General features: G+C 42.6%; 1 protein-coding gene across 2 annotated transcripts in view; it reads left to right on the top strand.

Annotated features, from left to right (window-relative positions):
• Positions 1 to 8,477, top strand: part of RELL1 (RELT like 1) — a 31,934-nt gene extending 23,457 nt beyond the window's left edge. For both annotated transcript variants that reach the window (XM_075194780.1, XM_075194781.1), the window contains 4 exons: positions 999 to 1,229; positions 2,133 to 2,271; positions 3,663 to 3,695; positions 5,814 to 8,477. In XM_075194780.1, the coding sequence (XP_075050881.1) occupies positions 999 to 1,229; positions 2,133 to 2,271; positions 3,663 to 3,686 (394 nt within the window). In that variant the 3' untranslated portion in view covers positions 3,687 to 3,695; positions 5,814 to 8,477. The remainder of the gene's footprint in view (positions 1 to 998; positions 1,230 to 2,132; positions 2,272 to 3,662; positions 3,696 to 5,813) is intronic.
• The last annotated feature ends 13,080 nt before the right edge of the window (positions 8,478 to 21,557 follow it).

Below are 21,557 nucleotides of genomic sequence, written 5' to 3'. Positions count from 1 at the left end.
AGTGCTGTGAGACAGAAGTGCTAACCACGGAGCCACTATGAGGAAGAGTTAACCAAAACATTCACTATAATCAGTATAGTTAACATGTGCTATGGCAGTAGCTAAAGGTGCTAATTGGTATTGCAATTGAGCCATATTTTTTTTGTTTTTTGTTTTTTTTTTAAGTCAGACTTAATCCAGATTTATAATTAACATTATGATCAACAATTATGTTTTAGAAGATAAAATCATTCGCTGTGTTTATCATTATTACTCTAAGGCTCAGTCCTTGATTCTGTGTGTGTGTAATCATCATCATTTATTTATTTATATAGCGCCACTAATTCCGCAGTGCTGTACAGAGAACTCCTTCACATCAGTCCCTGCCCCATTGGAGCTTACAGTCTAAATTCCCTAATATAGACACAGACAGACAGACAGACAGACAGACAGAGAGGGAGACAGAGACTAGGATCAATTTTTGATAGCAGCCAATTAACCTACCAGTATGTTTTTGGAGTGTGGGAGGAAACCGGAGCACCCGGAGGAAACCCACGCAAACACAGGGAGAACATACAAACACATGACCCCAGTGCTGTGAGGCAGAAGTGCTAACCACTAGGCCACTGTGCTGCCCAAATTTACTTTCTCTAGTAAGCAAACATGCATGCTACACAGCACATTCTGCAGGTTTATCTGTTTATACTGCGCTAGTTGTGAACAAATGGAAAGTGGAAAACAAGGGATTCCTGCTGGCTAGCATTACCTTGTGACATCCTCTCATAGAGCATATCAGGATCACTGTCACTCAGCGCTCTCTGAGCATCTGCTGTGTAACTAAATTCCAGGTCTGTGCAAGAAAGCAGCGTGGGAAGGCCGAGATCCAAAATTAAATATATCATTGCTTGTCTTTTACCTCAGAAATAGAGTAGTCTGTGGACAGGTTTTGTTTTATGTATTGCGATATACGTTTGATACTCCTTAACTTAACATAGAACACTATTTTTGTTTTGCTGTAGCCCTAAAACACCAGATACTCCCTTGAGTCCTACAAGTCCATCCTCGCCAGGCGGAACCCCATCTAAACACTCCTGCCACGGGCACCATCTGCACACTGTCGGGGGCGTGGTGGAGAAAAATGTGTGCAGCCGATGCAGCAACAAGCGCTGGAACTTGATTAAGTCGCCACAAAAGCACAAAGAGCCAAAGAAGAACCGTCAAGGAGCTGTCACAGTCCTGGCTGTAGGAAGGTAATATCACCTTAACTGATATTTGTTTTTGTCTACCCTCAGGCTTTATGTGGCGAATAGTGATGTCTCTAAATAGAAAAGAAGGATGTTTTTGCTACAATTAAGTTTGCTTGACCTTCTCTAAAATAAGTGTTCAGTTTACCAGGATAACAATAATTGTTGTATTTTACAATGTTGTAATGATTAATTTTCTTTTAGGCTAAATCCATACAAGCATTTTCTTCCTTTTGTGAAAAATGTCATTTTGTCCAGGAGTGTGTAAAATTATTGTTTACTTCTAAACTTGACATTTTCCCCTTAGAAACCCAAGTGTCAAAATGCTTGTAATAGGCCACCACCTCTAAAAAACATGACATGTCGTACTGCTGTGCTGATTGCCATGGTTTTCTCCCTACAGTTACTTTGTGAGGAGCACTGCTAAACAGGGCAATGCTGTAAAATTACTATGGTTATTTTTAAATGTATATTAGTAGATTTTAGGCATGGTGCTCCAAATGACTGAAGAGCCTACTACCTGGATTGCTTGACATCTGGACTTTTGCAGATGTCAGACAATCCAGGTAATAGGTCTTGTAACAGTGCTACGAATCCACTGCTTTGCAGTACAGTGTTAGAATAAACTGGAAGACCTTGGTGTGTTTCTCAATCTCGCTGACCACAAGGAGAGCCTTCAGGTAAGACACAATAAATTCAGATAATTGTCTGGACAGCATGGGTTCTGCTGTGAACTACTCTATTGGCCTGCCAACCAGATTTGGCCAATCCCCCCCCCTCGTGTTTATGACCACAAGTCCGATTGTTCTGTAGTCTGGTTGCCAGATCTGCATGTCTTGTTTATGTCTGTTTTCATGTGCTTATATTTTACTCTACAAGTCCTACATACTCTCTTCATTTCACTTACAGGTTCAGAGTCACAAAGGTAGAGCCAAAGTCCAAAGAAAGAAAACGCTTAATGTCCGACGGAACAGAAGTGACAAATGGCGAGGTACCCGGCACCCCAGTCAGCGTGAATACCAGGCATAGGAGTGGCACAGAAGCAGAGGTACGTAACCCTAGATGTTGGCTGGTATATGACTGGATTGGGGTATGTAAATGATGTTTGTGTGCACATGATTGTTGTGTCCTTTAGTGCTGCATGTAATGTACGCGTGACTGCTCCACACTGCCATATTTCCATGGCTGAGGTTTATGCTTGTGGTATAATTTAGATGCAATTTCCAATGATGGAGACTGACACAATCACACTATCTGTTCTTATAGTTCGTCTTACACATTCTTTGGGCACAAATATAACTAAAAATGGACATGCACAATGCAATTCTACCAAGCAGTTAGGTGATTTTATTACTTCGTGACCAGAAGTCTCTGCAAATATAAGTCTAAAACTTACAATGTGTTCTGCTAAATGTTGGTTGGGGCTGGCAGGAAATGTAGTCAGACAAAGACTGATCAGTGAATGGTTTTGTGGCCATAATTCTACTTTGCTCTTTGTGGCCTATAGGTTTCTATTTTTCAATCACGCGATAAATGAACGTTCGGCCTGATATCGCACTAGTGTGTGGGCTGCAACAATGCGACTATATTTCCAAAGCCCATCGTATTGTTTGATTGTTTTTTAAAACCGGACTAAAAATCTCGTTCAACGATGGAACAGTGTTGTTCCAATTATACAATGTGCATGTACTTACAACCGCTAGTGTGCAGAGTTGTGATCTTTTCAGCCAATGGTTATGACAGGTGAAGAGCAGAGATCTGAAGGTAAAATGTGTTTGGTGTGTACACATGAATTTACTATATAAAAAACACTGATCAAATCGCATCGGAAGAAATTTTTTATAGTGTGTACTCAGCCTAATTACTGAAAGTGGATATAGCTCTGGACACTGAGGCTGGATCTGGCAGTGTGGCGGCCTTAACAGCTTTGTGCGGCCTTCTATTAGACTGGAAATGTATTCCTTGACATATTCTGTCAATAAGTCTTCCAAACTGTACAGTTAATGTTGGGTAACTATATCCCCCAGAACCTTAAGCTATATCTGTTGGTCACATTACAATATCATAAGTGTTACTTTCCGGCCCTCTGCACCCCTGTCAATAGAAATTGTCCTACAATGTTTGAAAACATTTTAGTAGCTTGAATATGAATCCTTTTACAGTGAGGACGGTTAGGTGTGGCTGTGCAGTAAGTCTATGAAATGACTTCTACAGCATAGACATGCAATGGTCATAGGATACCAGACACCTAGCATCTTGTGCTTCCTGTATCCATATTTAGTGTCTCCTAGTATAAATGTATTACAGGCAGGTACACTAGGTTACACTGTGGCACCATTTAATGTTCATATTGTCACCTCTCATAGTAGTAATATGCTGAATGTCCTGTTTTTTTCTGATCAGGTGAAGTAAAGAACCTTGTTTTTGCTTTCGTTTTAGAATCAAAACTCAGTGGACACATGACGTGTGAGGGTATGTATTGTATTGTGCTGTATTATGCCTCCATTTCTTCCGTCTCACTATACAATTAAACAGGTTGGTTGTAGTAACCCAAACAGCCATTCAGCTTTTACTGGTCTAGTACAGGCTGGGCAGTTAAAGCAAATGGCACAGGTGTGTGGGTGCACACAGGTTGCGGTGGGCACAGGTGTGTTGGTGCACACAGGTTGGGGGCGGGCACAGGTGTGTGGGTGCACACAGGTTGGGGGCGGGCACAGGTGTGTTGGTGCACACAGGTCGGGGGTGGGCACAGGTGTGTGGGTGCACACAGGTGTGTGGGTGCACACAAGTCAGGGGCGGGCAAAGGTGTGTGTGGGTGCACACAAGTCAGGGGCGGGCAAAGGTGTGTGTGGGTGCACACAAGTCAGGGGCGGGCAAAGGTGTGTGTGGGTGCACACAAGTCAGGGGCGGGCACAGGTGTGTGGGTGCACACAAGTCAGGGGCGGGCACAGGTGTGTGGGTGCACACAAGTCAGGGGCGGGCACAGGTGTGTGGGTGCACACAAGTCAGGGGCGGGCACAGGTGTGTGGGTGCACACAAGTCAGGGGCGGGCACAGGTGTGTGGGTGCACACAAGTCAGGGGCGGGCACAGGTGTGTGGGTGCACACAAGTCAGGGGCGGGCGCAGGTGGTCAGGTACTGTTTTAGGACTAGCCTCATTAATTACGTTATATTAGTATGTAATTTTAGATAGCCTGGCAAACATACTTCAGGATTATGTTCCCGGGTTGGCACTGAGGGATCACAACTTTTGGAATCTGGTGGGATTCCAGTGATCTGACCTTATTTGGCAATCTCATTATGAGTGCTGCACAAGTATGTGCTAGGATTATATGGCCCTTTACTGTAACTGGGCTCTGAGTATTAAAACAGGGAAGTGCGGGGGAAGTGCATGACGTCACTTCAGTTACACATTGTTACCGACACAAACTATTTTTACTAGGTGCCAGCAACAAACTTTTTTAGTGTATATTCTCTCTTTCAGCCCTATCCTTAACTTTTTAACAACTTCTCTTCTCTCTGACACAGTTACTTTTAAGTCATGTTCTGTCAAACTCGTTTTCTCATTTAAATATTTCTGAAGATAACAAGAAAAAGAAATAGTTTCATGACAATGCCGTTAATATCACAACTAAGAGAAGTATTTATATCACCCATTAAGCCTATGCTGTTGGTATTTTCTTCTTTCCCCTGTCCAGCCAATCAGCACAATGTTGTACTTTCATTCATTGAAGTCCAGCTCTTCTCCTTTTTCACCTAGAGTACTCATTTTTTGCATGTTCTTTTGACCTTCACTTACCAAGTATAGTAATGGCCCTCCCTTTCTCTACGGAGGACTCTTCTGCCCCCACCCCCAACATATAGGCTGACTCTGCCACTCACGTAAGGAGATGAAATCCAGGCGCTCCGCTCCCCCTTTGGACCGATAATCCAAATCACTTCTTGGCTCATTGCTGTCTTTAAATGTGATCGCAAGATAACAACACAAAGATTGAAGCCTGTCACCTCTGACCACCTTTTGTGATCCCCGTTAATGATCCTGATCATTATTGGGCACCGCTGAGGATATAAAAGGGGGTTCTGTGGTACTCCCACCTTCCTTATTTGTCACTAAATTAGTTCATCCTTGTATCACTATGATCATACTAGTTTTTCCTTGTACTTCTTTGCAGCAGAATGTCTGAGTCCTTCCATCTGTGAAATCAACAAACATGTTTTGTCTCTGCTCTGTTAAATCCAACTAGTCCCCAGACCCTCAGTAGTTTTCCCATCCCCACTAACAAGTTTAACGGTTTACAGCCTTTTAATAGTACAGTAGAGTGCCCAGGAATGCAGTCTAATAAAACAGTGTATTCCCCATACATCATGCAGCTCTGTTCCACTTACTGCAGATATCTGACATAAAGTAAATGCTCCCAGTGGTCTCATACAACACCGTTAATACACTAATAAAAATGTTCAAGGCTTTAGTGTAATGTATTACAGATCTGTACGGGGCTTGGGGGACACGTGCATATTCTACAAATGGGAGACATCATGTGAACGTCGCTGGTTGACTGTTGGCTAACACTACGCTTTTTCCTCCTTGCAGATTCTCAGCGCAAGCCGCAACAGCGTCCCATTCCTTTTGGGTCTTGACAAGATTTTAGAAAGCATATTTAAGAAGAGATGTTCTGATGTACCGCCTGCATACAGAAAGCATGGGTCTTCTCTTTTTAGAAACACAGAAATGTAAAAAAAGCCAAAAGGAAAAAAAAAGTATTTCTGTTTATTTTTTTTTAGCAGTGTGCCTCTGTAGAGGAAACCTACTTTTATACTAAAGAGAAGTTTATGTGACCCACTACATCTAAAATACAAGTTAACCTAGACGTTACTAATAACAGTCAAGGTGATGAATGTCTGTCATAGTGTTATGATTTATTTAGAGCACTATATGCATACATAAAGGCATTTGTCATGTTATTTAGTGTATATTAACTTTCTGGACTAATATATAGTATTTTTAAAAGTAGAAGCGTCTCTGTCTACGGAACAGGCTTCTCATTCTGAAGTGGCTGCGGTGCTATACATTGTTGGCCCTACTTTTAATTGTGTATGGAATAAAGCTGTATAGTTAAATGATGTGAAATAGGAACTCAATAATATGTCATATGAGAAGAGTCATGGGACCAGTCTATAAAATTAAGGGTAGGTGATTGGCAAAAATAAGATGTGAAATGTACTTTACACTTGTTTGTTCTTTTTTTATTACTGATTTTGTATAGTTTATCGAACTACTTTGAAATACATTCACATTGATGGCTAGGTTTGTACTTTTTTCCTCGCTTTTAGTGTTGTTTTATACATATGTCCAGCAATGTCTTTTGTGTGATGGCATGTATGGAATCAGGCTTTTCTTCACCCATAGTATCTAATAAGATATATATTTTTATCAGATAATATTTGGTTGTTTGAGGTTATTTGTTCATCATGTTATTAAATAGGCCTTTTAGGAGTCTAATGTATGGCCTCGATCTGTCCTCGATCTCTGCCAAATAGCTCGCACTCATTTCTACAAAGCTCACATGGTCAGTCCATTTGCCATGTATCTCACTATGTTCATATGTCTGTCTTAATTCTTAAGCCCTGTCAAAGAAAGAGAGACGTTTGAATGACCCACTCAACCTAAAATACAAGTTCATCTAAGCTCCACTAATAACATTAATAGCTTTAAGAGCTTATCTAAACGTGCGATATTGAAGATAAAATTATGTCAAAAGATAATGTTTCTATGCACCAAAGACTCCTTGCATTTGGGTCTAGTGGAGAACATTGTAGCCTGTCTCTTTTAACCACAACATGGCTGAGAATAGAGATCTATAGTGTACACTCAACCACATAGCGAATGGTATGATGTCAAACCTCTGCATTTCATTGGGAACCTTTACATTAATATTTGTGAATGATGATAGGTGCTTTTTAAGTTTGGATGAAATTTTAGTTTTCGTTTAGCGGTTCTTGAACAAACGTCTGTATATTTTTTATTTACTTAATTATGCAAATAAATTATTTTATATAGATACTACAAGCTACAGCAAAAAAAAACATATTGACTTAATGACATGACTATATGGGGGATTGTGCACATTGGTAATTGTTTTCAAACTTTTTTCACTTGATGATTTGATCTTGCTTATTCTCGCCTGATTTCAGCTCTCCGCACTTTGAAGTTTGTAGAACTGTGATATGAAAAGGCAGCAATATGATATATACCATTGTAAAATGATGCATATTTGGCTTCAGGGCTACTGTGATGTTGGTGCAAGATTATGAAATATATGGTGGTGTAAACATGGGGATAAGACAGTCGCAGGCAGTATAGCATGTAGCTGCTTTATTATCTATTTATTTTATCATATTATGGTCACTTAACATTCATCCTGCTCAGCATACTTTGTGATTACACAGAGCGTGTGGGCGGGAATCAATGTAATAGCATATTCGCAATAATTGTCTTCATCAACCAAAGACATTAATGTAATCTCTGGGCTGTTACAGCTGAGGAAAGATTGGAGGGTAAGTAATACTCCAAAGTGCAATAAGAAAATTCACATTTACACCTGAAAAATCTTCATACATATATATCTATTACTATGTCCAGTTTATTGTGTGGCTGAAGATGTAATGTAGAAATGTTCAATTATGCATTTTAATCTGAGTAGTACATATTTTATATTCACATATGGGAATAGACCAAAGTAAGAGAACTAAAACTGCTTCTCTCCATTGGAGCACCTGATGTAGAGAGTTGCAGCACTGGAGTGCAATGTCCGGCCTAGTACCAGTTGTGTAATACCATTGTTGCTGTTTACCAATAAGGTTTAAAAGTGCCAGTGCCAATAGTTACACTTGGTGGTCCAGGCATTATACTTCTTTGGGGAATGGTGCCCTCGCAGTAAGGGGACACCACTGTTTTGGGGTGGGTTGCTAAGTACATTTATCCAAAGGGCTTATTTCAAAGTTGAGCTTTCCGTTGAATTTCTATTAAGGGCTCAATGTATTGTGAGTATGGAAAGTATATGTGCAGTGATATGAAGATAGACGTATCGCTTAACAAAAAGTGTTTGTAATTGCTGTCTCGGCTTTATGGATTTGATTGCATATTGCTGGAAGTGGAAAACTTCAATTTACTCTTATTTTTTTAATCTGTGCAATATGTACTTTCATTTGTTTGTACACTCACTATGACAGAAATAAATGTCAAATGTTTGTTTCATGTTAAGTGTTTTATTTGATGACTTAGTACTTTTACTCCCTTTTCTTCCTCTGTGTACCTGCCGTCTGCCATTCATTGATTTGCTCCATTGCAATATGGAACAGATTTGGAGAGGTCTTCTAAAAACATGGAAGAGATGCAGAATTTGTTTCCGCATAACTAGCACTTGTACCACGCAGTCATGTTTATTCAAGTTAGAAATTTGTCAACATATTAACATATGTAAAGGAAACCGGTTTATCATGCGGTGAACATGTTTCTTGTCTCCAAAGAACAAACATAATCACTCTGCAAAATTCTTGAGCTCCGAATATGATTTATGTCCCTGGTGTTACACATGTTATAATTGTCCCTATTGCATGTACATGCTATACATAGATTTATGCTATCCTCAGACCGAACCGCTGCAACTAGTCGACGGACCCAGGTTGTGAGAAGATTATCACACATGAATAAGATAGGGCGCAGAGAAGGAAATCATGTCACTGTGCTTTTGGTTTACTTTACCTAGTTTTAGTTTACACCTAGCTTCTACAAAAGGTGTTGAGGTGTCATAAAAATTTAATTATCAAATATCTCCATTACACAAACAAAAAATAGATGCTTGGGGTGTCTAATGTATTTACTGGCTTTGTTACAATGGCACATGCAAAGTACAGTAGCTCTAGCCAAAAATACAGCATATATAGCAGAGTCAATTTTATAACCACAGGGAGATTAGACAAACCCATAACAAATGAACACCATTGATTATTTTACAATTTATGTTGGGTTGAATAAACAAGCACCATCTATCATTTATTGAACCCATGCCTCAAATCACAGTGGTATACTAAACCCATGTAAACACCATTTCAGAACTCCACTTTAGTCTTAAAGAGAAAGTAAACCCAATATTGGACATTAATGTATGTGTAGTAAATAACAGGGGAGAGGTAAGGCTGAAGTTTCTCCTTTTAAGATTACTCTGCAATGGAGTAAGGAGAGGTGCACAGAAAACGTAAATATTAAGATGGGCCCCATACAAGCTGTTCCCGTGGTTTGATTGAGCAGGATTATATTTCCGTTTGACCACAAACGGTGGCCAAACCATTTGTGATGTGGCCTTTCTGAACCTTGAATTGTGCAGACAGGATACTTCTGGCTTCACTGTACGGGAAGAGGTGGCTCCTTCCACCGTTTGCAGCACGCCCTCTGCATATGCTGGAAGGATCACCCACAGATTTGGATAATGAAGGTGTCAATGTTGTACACCAGGAGGAGGATATTGATGTAGCTGGCGCTGAGGAGGGACTTGACGAGGAGGATGCTGATGTGGTTTTCTTAAATGAGGCACCAGGGGGGGAAACAGCTGATGTCCATGGGATGAAAAAGCCCATCGTCATGCCTGGCCAGAAGACCAATAAATCCACCTCTTCGGTCTGGAATTATTTCTATCCCAATCCGGACAACAAATGTATTGCTATATGTACCTTATATAAAGCTCAAATAAGCAGTGGTAAGGATCTTGGCCACCTACGGACATCCTCCCTTATACGTCACCTGAAGAACCTTCATAAATATGTGTTTAGTTCAGGAATTGTGGCTAGGACCGTCAGCAGTCCACGGACACCTAAATCCCTTGGCGCCGTTGTATCCACACCAGCAACATCCTCCTCGTCCATTTCCTCCTCGATCTGGGTGGGAGATAGTCCTGCAGGCCATGTCACCGGCATGACTGAGTCCTCTTCAATCCGGGGTTCTTCCGGAGGATCCTGCAGCGGTACGCCTACTACTGCCGCTGCTGCTGTTGGGAGTCGGTCATCTTCCCAGAGGGGAAGTCGTAAGACTGCTACGTCTTTCACTAAGTAATTGACCGTACAACAGTCGTTTGCCATGAGCACGAAGTACGACAGCAGTTATCCTATAGCAAAGTGGATAACTGCAGCCTTGACAGCTATGTTGGTGTTAGAAGTGCGTCCGGTGTCCGCCATCAGTGGAGTGGGATTTAGAAGGTTGATGGAGGTATTGTGTCCCCGGTACCAAATCCCGTCTAGATTCCACTTCACTAGGCAGGCGATACCTGGGATGTACAGAGAAGTACGAAAAAGTGTCCTCAGTGCTCTGAAAAATGCGGTTGTACCCACTGTCCACTAAACCACGGACATGTGGACAAGTGGTTCAGGGCAAACTAAGGACTATATGACTGTGACAGCTCACTGGGTAGATGCATCGCCTTCCGCAGCAGCAGCAGCATCTCCGAAACGCCTGCTCCTTCCAAGACAGGCAACGTTGTGTATCACCGGTTTCAGTAAGAGGCACAACGCCGACAACCTCATAGAGAAACTGAGGGAAATCATCTCGCAGTGGTTTACCCGACTTACACTCTCCTGGGGATTTGTGGTGTCGGACAACACCAGTAACATTTGTGCGGGCATTACATATGGGCAATTTCCAGCATGTGCCATGTTTTGCCCACACAATAAACTTGGTGGTGCAGCATTATCTGAAAAGTGACAGGGGTGTGCAGGATATGCTTGCGGTGGCCCGCAAAATTGCTGGACACTTTCGCCATTCTGCCACTGCCTACCGAAGACTGGAGCACCATCAAAAAAAGCCTGAACCTGCCCTGCCCTGCCATCACCTCAAACAAGAGGTTGTGACGCACTGGAACTCCACCTTCTATATGCTTTGGAGGATGGAGGAGCAGCAAAAGGCCATTCAAGCCTACACAGCCACCTACGACATAGGCGCATCCCCACTCCTTTGCCTGAGTCAAGCGCAGTGGAGACTGATTTCCGTGTTGTGCAAGGTTCTCCAGCCGTTTGAACTTGCCACACAAGAAGTCCGTTCCGACCCTGCCAGCTTGAGTCAGGTGATTCCCCTGATCAGGCTGTTGCAGAAGCAGCTGGAGAAAGTGAGGGAGGAGCTGGTAAAGCATTGCGATTCCACAAAGCATGTAGCTCTTGTGGATGAAGCCCTTCGTACGCTTTGCCAGGATCCGAGGGTGGTCACTCTTTTAAAGTCAGAGGAATACATTCTGGCCACCGTGCTGGATCCTTGGTTTAAAGCGTATGTTGTGTGTCTGTTTCTGGCGGACACAAGTCTACAGCGGTGCAAAGACCTGCTGGTCAGGAGATTGTCCTCTGAAGAGGACCGTGACATGCCAACAGCTCCTCCTTCATTTTATTCCACACCTGTGGCTGCGAGGAAACAGCTGATATTTCTTAAACGACCCGCTGGCGGGGATGCAGAGAACATCTGGTCCGGACTGAAGGACCTGCCAACGATTGCTGACATGTCTACTGTCGCTGCATTGGATGCTGTCACCATTGAAAAAAATAGAGTATTACTTTGCTGACACCATCCAAGTAGACGTGTCAGACAGTCCTTACTTGTACTGGCAGGAAAAAAAGGCAGTTTGGAAGCCCCTGTACAAACTGGCTCTATTTTACCCGAGTTGTCCCCCCTCCAGTGTGTACTCCAAAAGAGTTTTTAGTGCAGCGGGGAACCTGGTCAGTGAGCTGCGAAGGAGGTTGCTTCCGCAAAATGTGGAGAAGATGATGTTCATCAAAATGAATTATCAATTCTTCAATGAAGACCAGCAATGGCCTCCAGAGACTACAGAGGGACCTGTGATTGTGGAGTCCAGTGGGGACGAATTGATAATGTGTAAAGATGAGGAAGTACACACTGAAGGGGGCGGGGAATCAGAGGATGAGGACAACATCTTGCCTCAGTAGAGACAGTTTACTTTGTACAGGGAGAGATGATTTGCTTTTTTTGTGTGGGGGCCCAAACAAACCAATCATTTCAGCCACAGTAGTTTGGTAGGCCCTGTCGCTGAAATGATTGGTTTGTTAAAGTGTGCATGTTTTTTTTCCGCAACATAAGGGTGGGTGGGAGGGCCCAAGGACAATTCCATCTTGCACCTCTTTTTTTGCCATTATGTGCTCTTTGGGGCCTAGTTTTTCAAACTGCCGTCCTGTCTGCCACTGCAGTGCCACTCCTAGATGGGCCACGTGTTTGTGCCGCCCACTTGTGTCGCTTAGCTTAGTCATCCAGCTACCTCGGTGCAACCTTTTGGCTAAAAACAATATTGTGAGGTGTTCAGAATAGACTGGAAATGAGTGAAAATGAATGTTATTGAGGTTAATAATAGCGTAGGAGTGAAAAAACAAACAGGATTTTAGCAGTTTTTATGCTTTTTAAAAAAAAAAAAATCAGAACCCAAAACCTTGAGGGGGGTGTTTTGGCAAAACCCATTAGAACCCAAAACATGAAAAGTGGACGGTGCACATCCCTAGTCTGCACCGAGGAACTGGTTTTTGTTTCCTGCCTCCTCCAAATTCACAAGCCCACATAAGCAGAAAATCGTCCTGGCATGTCCTCTTTCTCACCTTGCTCCTTCCTATGATAGCTGGCAACATGTCACCCAACCCTGAGGCCTGTGTAAAGCCTACTGTCTGCTCATGCTCTACTCCCAGCCATTCCATCCACCTCATACTTCCAATTCCTCTAAACTTATCCACACATCTCCACTACTCTTCCTCTCCTTTTCCTGTGCAATAACTGTTTGGATCTATTGTCAAAATCACTTAACCACCTTGCCATTAGAGAAACCAGGCTCATCTGACACTAAATCGCCTGCACCTCTTTCCTATGTGGGCTTCTCTTAGAGACATTCCCAGTCCTGGAAACAGACCAGGAGGTAGAGTAGCCATTCTACTTTCTCCAGAATCATTAAAAAAAATGTAGCCCGATCCCCTCAAGTCATCATGCAGTCTTCACTTAATGATTCCACAGATAGATGTATTAAGGTCTCCCTTTGATTCTAATGCATATTACATTGAGACTTGTATTCTTTTGGAATGTTTTTTTTTAATAGAATTATGAAGGTTCATTATTTGTTTAATAAATGTTTTTATTTTAAACTAACTCGAGTGACCAAAAGTATGAATTAGTTTTAATAACTTTCCAATAATAAGGTTGTGAATTTACGGCGCACCTTCCAAGTCACCACAGGAACCTTTCCTCTCCTCTTCCTCTGAATTCTTCACTGTCTGTCTATTCTCTCCTCTCCACTATTCTGTCAATAATTACACCCTAGGTCCAGTTTTCCATTGCTTGGCATCTTAGCTGCCACCCTCACTTATTTCCTATTCTTTCATCTGCACGCTCTCATAGTAGGTGAGCTTCATTGACAGCCCCACTGTTTCTGCTGCCACTAAACTCCGAATCAGGTTCAAATATAATTAGCATACAAGCGCCAGCAATGAAAGCAATTATAATTAACCTTAAATATAGATCAGCACTTCTGTGGGATTTCCTTGCAGTTTTCTAGGTTCCACCCCACTAGGAAAGCCATGGTCTGTAAGGAGCTTTCATAACATCTATGGGTCTCATTGTTGAAAGACACCAATCAGTAGAGTGGTATAAAAGGCATCATATGTACAATGCAACACTGTGAAGACTACCATCAATATGTGGAGAAAATGTGGCACAACAGGGACATTGCTAAGATAAGAATGTCTCTTCAATGTTGATGACCTGAGAGAGATTTATCATCAGGGAGGGTACCTGGAATTTCTGGAAGAACTTGTCACTCCTGCATGTGACGACAATCTCCTGTATTCTGTACTTATATATGGTAGGCGGGCAAGACTGAAACCATTTGTCTCAAAATACAAATTCCCAAACCTTGTGGAGAAATGTTTTATGATCTGATGCAACCACGGTTGAACTTTTTGGAGTCCTGAAATGGTCCAGTCAGAGCTCAGATCATAATCCAATTGACAATCTGTGGTATGACCTAAAGAGGGCCGTGCGTAGGAGATCCCATTGTAATTTTATGAACCTTAAACTTCCTTTTTTTGTTTTACAAGATGGCGTGATATAGAATTGCAAATTCCAGGTGTGAGAAGTTGATAGTGATTGAACCTGATACACTTTCCTCTTCAGTCCACTGAACAGAGTTTAATATTGCCTTGATTCCTTCTAGTCCTGCACTGCTTTTTCTTCAGTCTGAAGTCTTCTCTTACTACTTAGGCCGGCGGTTCCCAAACTGTGCGCCGCGGCTCCCAGGGGTGCCGCGGCGCTGTCACTGGGGTGCCGCGGGCCAAGCATTGAAAAAAAAGAAAGCACAGAAACTTGCCGGGCGCCGAGACCCAGAAGCCTCCTCTCTCCCGCAGCTGTCACTGAATATCGACGTCAGTGACAAGCTGCTGCGGGAGAGAGGAGGCTGCTGGCGCCCGGCGGATTGGTAAGTTTCTGTGCTTTCTTTTTTTTCTATGGCTGGCGCGCGGCAGAGAAGTGAGAGGGAGCGTGACAGCGGGGCACAACGGGGCAGAGTGTAACAAGGGCAGAGGAGTGTAACAGGGGCAGAGGAGGGTGACAGCGGGCAGAGGAGGGGGGACATCGTGAGAGAGGGCAGAGGAGGGGGGACATCGTGAGAGAGGGCAGAGGAGGGGGACAGCGTGGCACAGGGGGCAGAGTGTCTGGATGCAGAGGGGGCATTTTTGCATACAACTAAATAAGTATTTCTGTCCTGACCTAAATACTTATTACAATTTTTTGACCAAACTACTTCTAAAACAGGACTGCTCAATAATTATTTTGGAGGGGTGCCTTGAAAAAATTTGGAGACTCTAAGGGTGCCGCGAACTGCAAAAGTTTGGGAACCACTGACTTAGGCCCTCTGAACTTGTCTAATAAGCCCCTAAAACACAGTACTAAAGTCCGTAAGGTAACAGAAAACCACTAAAACCTACTCTTTCTAGGGGAAAAGGAGCTGCTATAACTGAAGTGCACTATAAACCTGGTTTTAAGTGTGTATTGTAAACACTGAGTCACCAGGCATTACAGAAGGTAAGGGTGCAAGTGACAGAAGCAGTGTCGGGCTATCATAATGTGAAAAGACAAATAGAGGCAAGTAGGAAGTCACCCCCAACATCAGCGTTATGCAGGAAGTTTATGTTGTCAAACACACCTCTAGAAAAGTTTGTATATCCATCCTATCTCTCTTTGGGCCTGAGTCGTTAAGGAAAGTAAGTCAAAAAAAGGAGTAATTGTTCTTTGGGACAAACTATGTTACAATGCAAGGGGTGCAAATTAGTTTTTCCTCTTTCATCCCACTCGGGGGACACTGCTACCATGGGTTGTATGAGGGGAGCTAGGAGTTGGCACTCAAACAGTTAATTATTTGTTTAACCTACAGACAGACTCCTTCCCTCTGCAACCACCTGCATCCTCAGTGTAATTTGAGTGCCCAAGGAGTTGGGCTGACTCTGTGCTGCTCTTCTTACAGACTTAGAGAAATGTATTTTATTTTCATTTGTTTTATCTTTCTTTACATAAGATTAGGTGCAGGTGCAGCAGCTGCTACTTACTAGGGCTGTGTTGGAAACACATTTCCTCACAGGACCCCGGCTGCTGCAATGCCAGAGCACGGACGGTTCTGGTGCTACAGATCACTATAAGAAGTGACGGGAGGGTGACTGGCGCTGCTAGTCGGCAAAGAGTACCATGATCCCCATGCAGGCCACCATTTTTAGGACGGGATGGTAATAAGTTCCATGGTAATGAGAGAGGGAGACTATCATGGATGGGCTAAATAGTGCTGCAGGCTTATATATAGAAGCCAGAGCCATACAGACTGGCTGCTTGATATAAGAGAAGCACGCAATAATAGATATTGGAGGAACAAGCAGCAGCATAAAGAGAGGACAACCCTACAGAAAGGGGTGACTTGGTGTGTCCCTGAAAAGTGTGGGAAGATGGCAGCTGCCAGTTATCAGCTAGAGAGACCGGTTGTACATTCTCCATGCTGCACACACACCTCTCCTCACGCTGTGCAGAGGGTCCTTGGCCATCCAGGAGGGCTAAGCACCTTTCTCATCCTAAAAGAATGGTTTGGTTTGTTTTTTGACAGCCATGTATATAATATTTTACAGATGTATGTGCTACTAGATTACAGGGGTTTATAAACGTTATATACAGGTCACACACATACTGTATCCTAAGGTTACTTACTCAGAGCATACACCGGGGACTCTACATATATGCGTGTGTGTGTTATATATATATATATATATATATATATATATATATATATATATATATATATATATATATAATAGAAAAACAGGGATACTCTACATTCTCCACATAGATAATTAATGCTGTACTTTACTACTTCCCTATATTACAAACAGGGAATGTTAGTTCCACATATTGCAATATATGTTAAGCTAACCAACTCATGCCAAAGTCCTACGATTACTTACTCAGAGTATACGCTGGGACTATATATATTAATTATAATGTGTGTGTATAATGTATGTATATATACACACAGTGTTCTACCCAGCACCTATTCCCATGTGTTCCACCCGGCTGTTTTTACTTGCCACCCCACTCTTGCAGCCTAACAGAGTCCTATTATAATGGAATAAACCATTGTTTCTCCATGTATAACAGGCACTATGTGAGCACTACAGCCAGCAGTGTGTGTTATACCACTGACCACAACTCTGACCACTCCTGGCAGGTGTGGGCAATAACCTCCAACATCCTTCAATATTACTGCTAAGCATTACACTGCCCCCACCCGGCTGCATGTATTTACTACAGATATTATGAGGCACAAGGGTTGGGAGATACTGTTTGGGTTACTAGCCAGAGACAAATTGGTATCCTCCTTTACTGCCCTATTCAGCGCATCCATCCGTGAAGTGAGGACATGACAGGCACCTTGCTAATGCAGACAAGCACGCCAGTTGTCATTTTCTCCGGACTGAAGCTGATGTGTGGGATGGATTACAGAGAGGCCACCACTACAGATATGGCGCTTAGTGGTATCTCCCAAGAGTGGGAAAACCGTCAGCTGCACGGATAGCAGAGACCAGACACAAGCTGTAAATTCCACAGGCTGCAGACAGACCTCTTGTATTCCTCATACTGTATCAGAGGGTTCTTGGCCACCTAGGAGGACTAAGTACCACTTTATATATCTTGTGTTTTAGCAGCCATATGTGTGTGTGTGTGTGTGTGTGTGTGTGTAATATATATATATATATATATATATATATATATATATATATATATATATATATATATAAATTTGAATAATACAGTACAGGGCAACAAACAATGGTGCTCAAAGCAGTATTGTAAAGATCACAATAAGTCCAATCCCACTAGTACACTTCTTCCACGTAAGGAGGCAGCCCTTCTTCAAAAATCCGGTTGGTAAGTCCGAGGTAACGATAGAAAAGGTACAACAGAAGGAGAAGGCACACAACGAGTCCTTTTCAGAGTTAATAGTCCGAACTCAGTAGGTGTATCAGATAGTACAAAGGTGTGTAATATTCCATGCTTCTGGGTAATTTTCAGAAGCCATGTACATTCACTCCAGTCTTATACATATATAAGGAAAACATTACCAGATTAAGGGCAGATAGCTAGTGTGTTTTAGTGATGAACCCGTCACCTATTAAATGCACACCAATAAGATAAGATATTGCTTATCTGTATATATTCTGGTTGTGGATGCTCACATCTGGTTCATTCAATGTAAACAATAATAATAAGCTTATCTGTAGTCCCATGAGGGTCCTTAATCTCCACAGCCGTGGATACGATATCAAGTTGCCTCTGCTACTGAATAGCTGAGATGTAACAATAGTATAAGAAGGTACTAGGTGTCCCTCTATCGCAGCACGTTTCTTCTGCAAGACTTCTTCAGGAGGCTATCCTGAAATGGGACTACAGATAAGCTTATAATTATTGACCCCCTGAAGAAAGATCCTCACTTCTGGCAGCTCTGCAATTTTCGTGTGGAAATAGAGAGGGCAGATACATAGACTCTCAAAAACCCGGGGACAAACCATCTTGTAGAAAGGCCAAGAGACTAGAAAGTTGAAAGCAAGAGCGATGCTCACACCACCTAATGTAGATACACCACACTCTGTGATAAATGCGGGCAGACGCCGGCTTCCTAGCTCACAACATATTTTTCTCACCAAAGACCGGCTTCAATAACCACGTTGTTAAAGGTCCTGGAACCGAAACCGGCCCTGTAGTAGCAGTTTGTCACAAAGCGGTAGATGCTGCCCTTGCTCACTTGCCAGTTGTCAGGTCTGGTTCGCAGACATTCTGTGTGGCCAATGGAGCCACCAGGATCACATATAGTCTCCTTGTTTCACTCGTCTGAGTTCTCGGGCCAGCATTGGAATGGGAACAGATATAATGCGCCCAGCGCATGGTCATTACGTTCACTGCTACTGCCAGAGGATCCATGGTTTTCGAGCAGAACTTGTCCACTTACCTGTTGTGAGGAGAAGCAATCAGGTCAATGTCGCGCAGACCCCCACCTCTGGGCCAGTGACTGAAAAACCTCCGGATGGAGGGACCACTTGCCAGGCAGCATCTCGTGTCTGCTCAGGTAGTTGGCCTCCCAGTTTTCCAACCAGGGAATAATCAATGCCGATATGGCCCGAACAAACTTTTACGCCCAAACCAGAATCTGCGCTGCCACTTGCATGCCTCCCACATTTCTGGTACCTTCCTGATGATTGACATGTGCCACGGCTGTGGCATTGTCGGACTGGAGTTGTACCGGAGTACCCTGCACAACTTTCTGTTGCCTATGATAGGACTGTTCTGCGGATGATTCCTTCTTTTCAACCTAAGGTGATTTCAGGTTTCACCTGAATAAGTCGATTGTAGTTCCGGCTTTCTGGATGGATCTTTGAGCTTACGATCTGAGGAATCCTTGGATGTTGTTTGTGCACTTTGCATATGTGTTAAACGAATTTCAAACATTCGCAAGACAGATTTCCTCTCTGTGCTGTTGCAGGCTTAGAAGAGGGGCCAGCCGGCTACTAAGCAGACCATCGCCAGGTGGATCACATCCACCATTAGGCAGTCCTATGTCACGACAGACCGACCTGTGCCTAGCCATATTGCCGTTCATTCCATCCACTCAGTCGGTGCTTCTTGGGCTGCATGAAATGGAGTTTCAGCTGATCAGCTTTGCGGAGTGGCCACCTGATCCTCTGTACATACCTTTACTAAGAGTTTTGCATGCTCAGACACTAGTTTTGGCTGCAGTGATTTGCGTGCAGGGCTATCGGAGCGGTCCCTCTCCTTAAGGGGCTGCTTTAGAACGTCCCATGGTAGCAGTGTCCCCCAGATAGGATGAATGAGAGAGGATAATTTTTATACTTACGATAAATCCTTTTCTTTGAGTCCATCTGGGGGGACACTGCCTTCAATCGTTTCTGCTCTTTTCTTTGTTGTCTTACGCTTCCTTAGGGCTTTATAAATACACTAAGGATGCAGGGGGTTGCAGAGGGAAGGAGTCTGTCTGAAGGTTAAACAAATAATTAACTGTTTGAGTGCCAACTCCTAGCTCCCCTCGTACAGCCCATGGTAGCAGTGTCCCCCAGATTAACTCAGAGAAAAGTATTTATCGTAAATATAAAAAATCCTCCTATTATTTTGTACATAAGTTAAATACTGGCTGCTTTTTCATGTAGCACACACATACTTCATAGTTTTAATTTTACACTGAAATTTAAAGTTGATCTAGGACAGTGTTTCCCAACTCCAGTCCTCATGCACCCCCAACAGCTCATGTTTTCAGGATTTCGTTAATCATGCACAGGTGACTTTGTCTACTTGGCTGGGTCAGTAATTATCCCACCTGTTTCCACCAACAGAAATCCTCAAAACATGAGCTGTTGGGGGTGCATGAGGACTGGAGTTGGGAAACACTGATCTAGGACATGTTTTATCTCAACTATATATCTGTCCCCAAATTTTAAATTTACATCCCACTCCAATGCAAAATGTGTTGGTATATAGGAGCGCTAACGCTCCGTCTCCTAATGAAATCAGGTTGCCATGGTTACCTATTCCCTGGTGGTCTAGGAGGAAGTGGGGCAGCCTGACAATGTCCAATGCGCTACTGCGCGTGCAAGGGTCCCGATAATCGGAAGTTTAGCTTTGCGCCGTTACTTCCATTGAAACAGTGAGGGGACAAGTCGCAGCCACAGAAGCTGCGTACCTGCATGGATATAAAACCCCAAAAGCCCTATAAGTGTGAGGCTCCCTACTGCGCCCACAATACATATTGGGAAAGTATTGTGCTGCCACAATAGACTATACGGCTGTGCAGTATGTGTGTGCGTGTATGTGTGTGTGTATATATATATATATATATATATATATATATATATATATATATATATATATATATATATATATATATATATATGTATTTGCAACTGGTGTTACTGCTGTACTACAAGCAACTGTGAGTAACTGCATTCATCTGTTGTTATCATCTTTAAATAAACAGCAACCTGTTTAAGTTACAAAAGCGTTGTGGCTTAACATCCACATTAACGCCCCAGGCCGTTTGGGGTATATTTACTAAACTGCGGGTTTGGTTGCTATAGGCAACATCTCCACTTTTTCAAACCCACAGTTTAGTAAATAAACCCTTTTGTGTTTTATATATGAGAGGTATGTGGCATCCCAACAGCCTGGAGAGCTATTTATATAATGTTCCTACAGTGATCTTTTTCTTTTATTATAAATAAGATGTTTCAAGCTGTCGTATAATGAAAACAGAAAGTAATTAGGACTCTATTGTCCTTGTGTACTTTACTATATTTAAAGTAAAATAAATGCAATCTTTCTTGTTTGGCTGTATAAATTGGCAGGGAGCTTCAGTAATTCGATAGTTGATGTACAGCTGACTCCACTCATTAGGAGAGAGTGAAATTAACCGAAAAGTCAGGTTTGCTGATATGTATAAACAATTTCCAGGGACACACTACACAGATACAAAATTATGTGCTATTGATGTGTAAATAATCCACTTGTCAAAAAGTAAAAGGAGGTCACATGATGAGCTACAATCAGAAAATATTGCATTGTCAGAAATAAAAATATTGAGGGTCAATCTAACATACCAAGGGCTGAGTCTGAACAACAGGGATAGTTGGTAACTTTGCTAAATTTAACAATTGTTGTGTATAAATGTCTTCTGATTTATTACAGATATACAGTGCTTGAATAGTTTATACAATA

Source organism: Mixophyes fleayi, chromosome 1 (genome assembly GCF_038048845.1).
Source record: "Mixophyes fleayi isolate aMixFle1 chromosome 1, aMixFle1.hap1, whole genome shotgun sequence".
Classification (NCBI taxonomy): domain Eukaryota; kingdom Metazoa; phylum Chordata; class Amphibia; order Anura; family Limnodynastidae; genus Mixophyes; species Mixophyes fleayi.
This window is presented reverse-complemented; position numbering and strand designations above follow the sequence as displayed.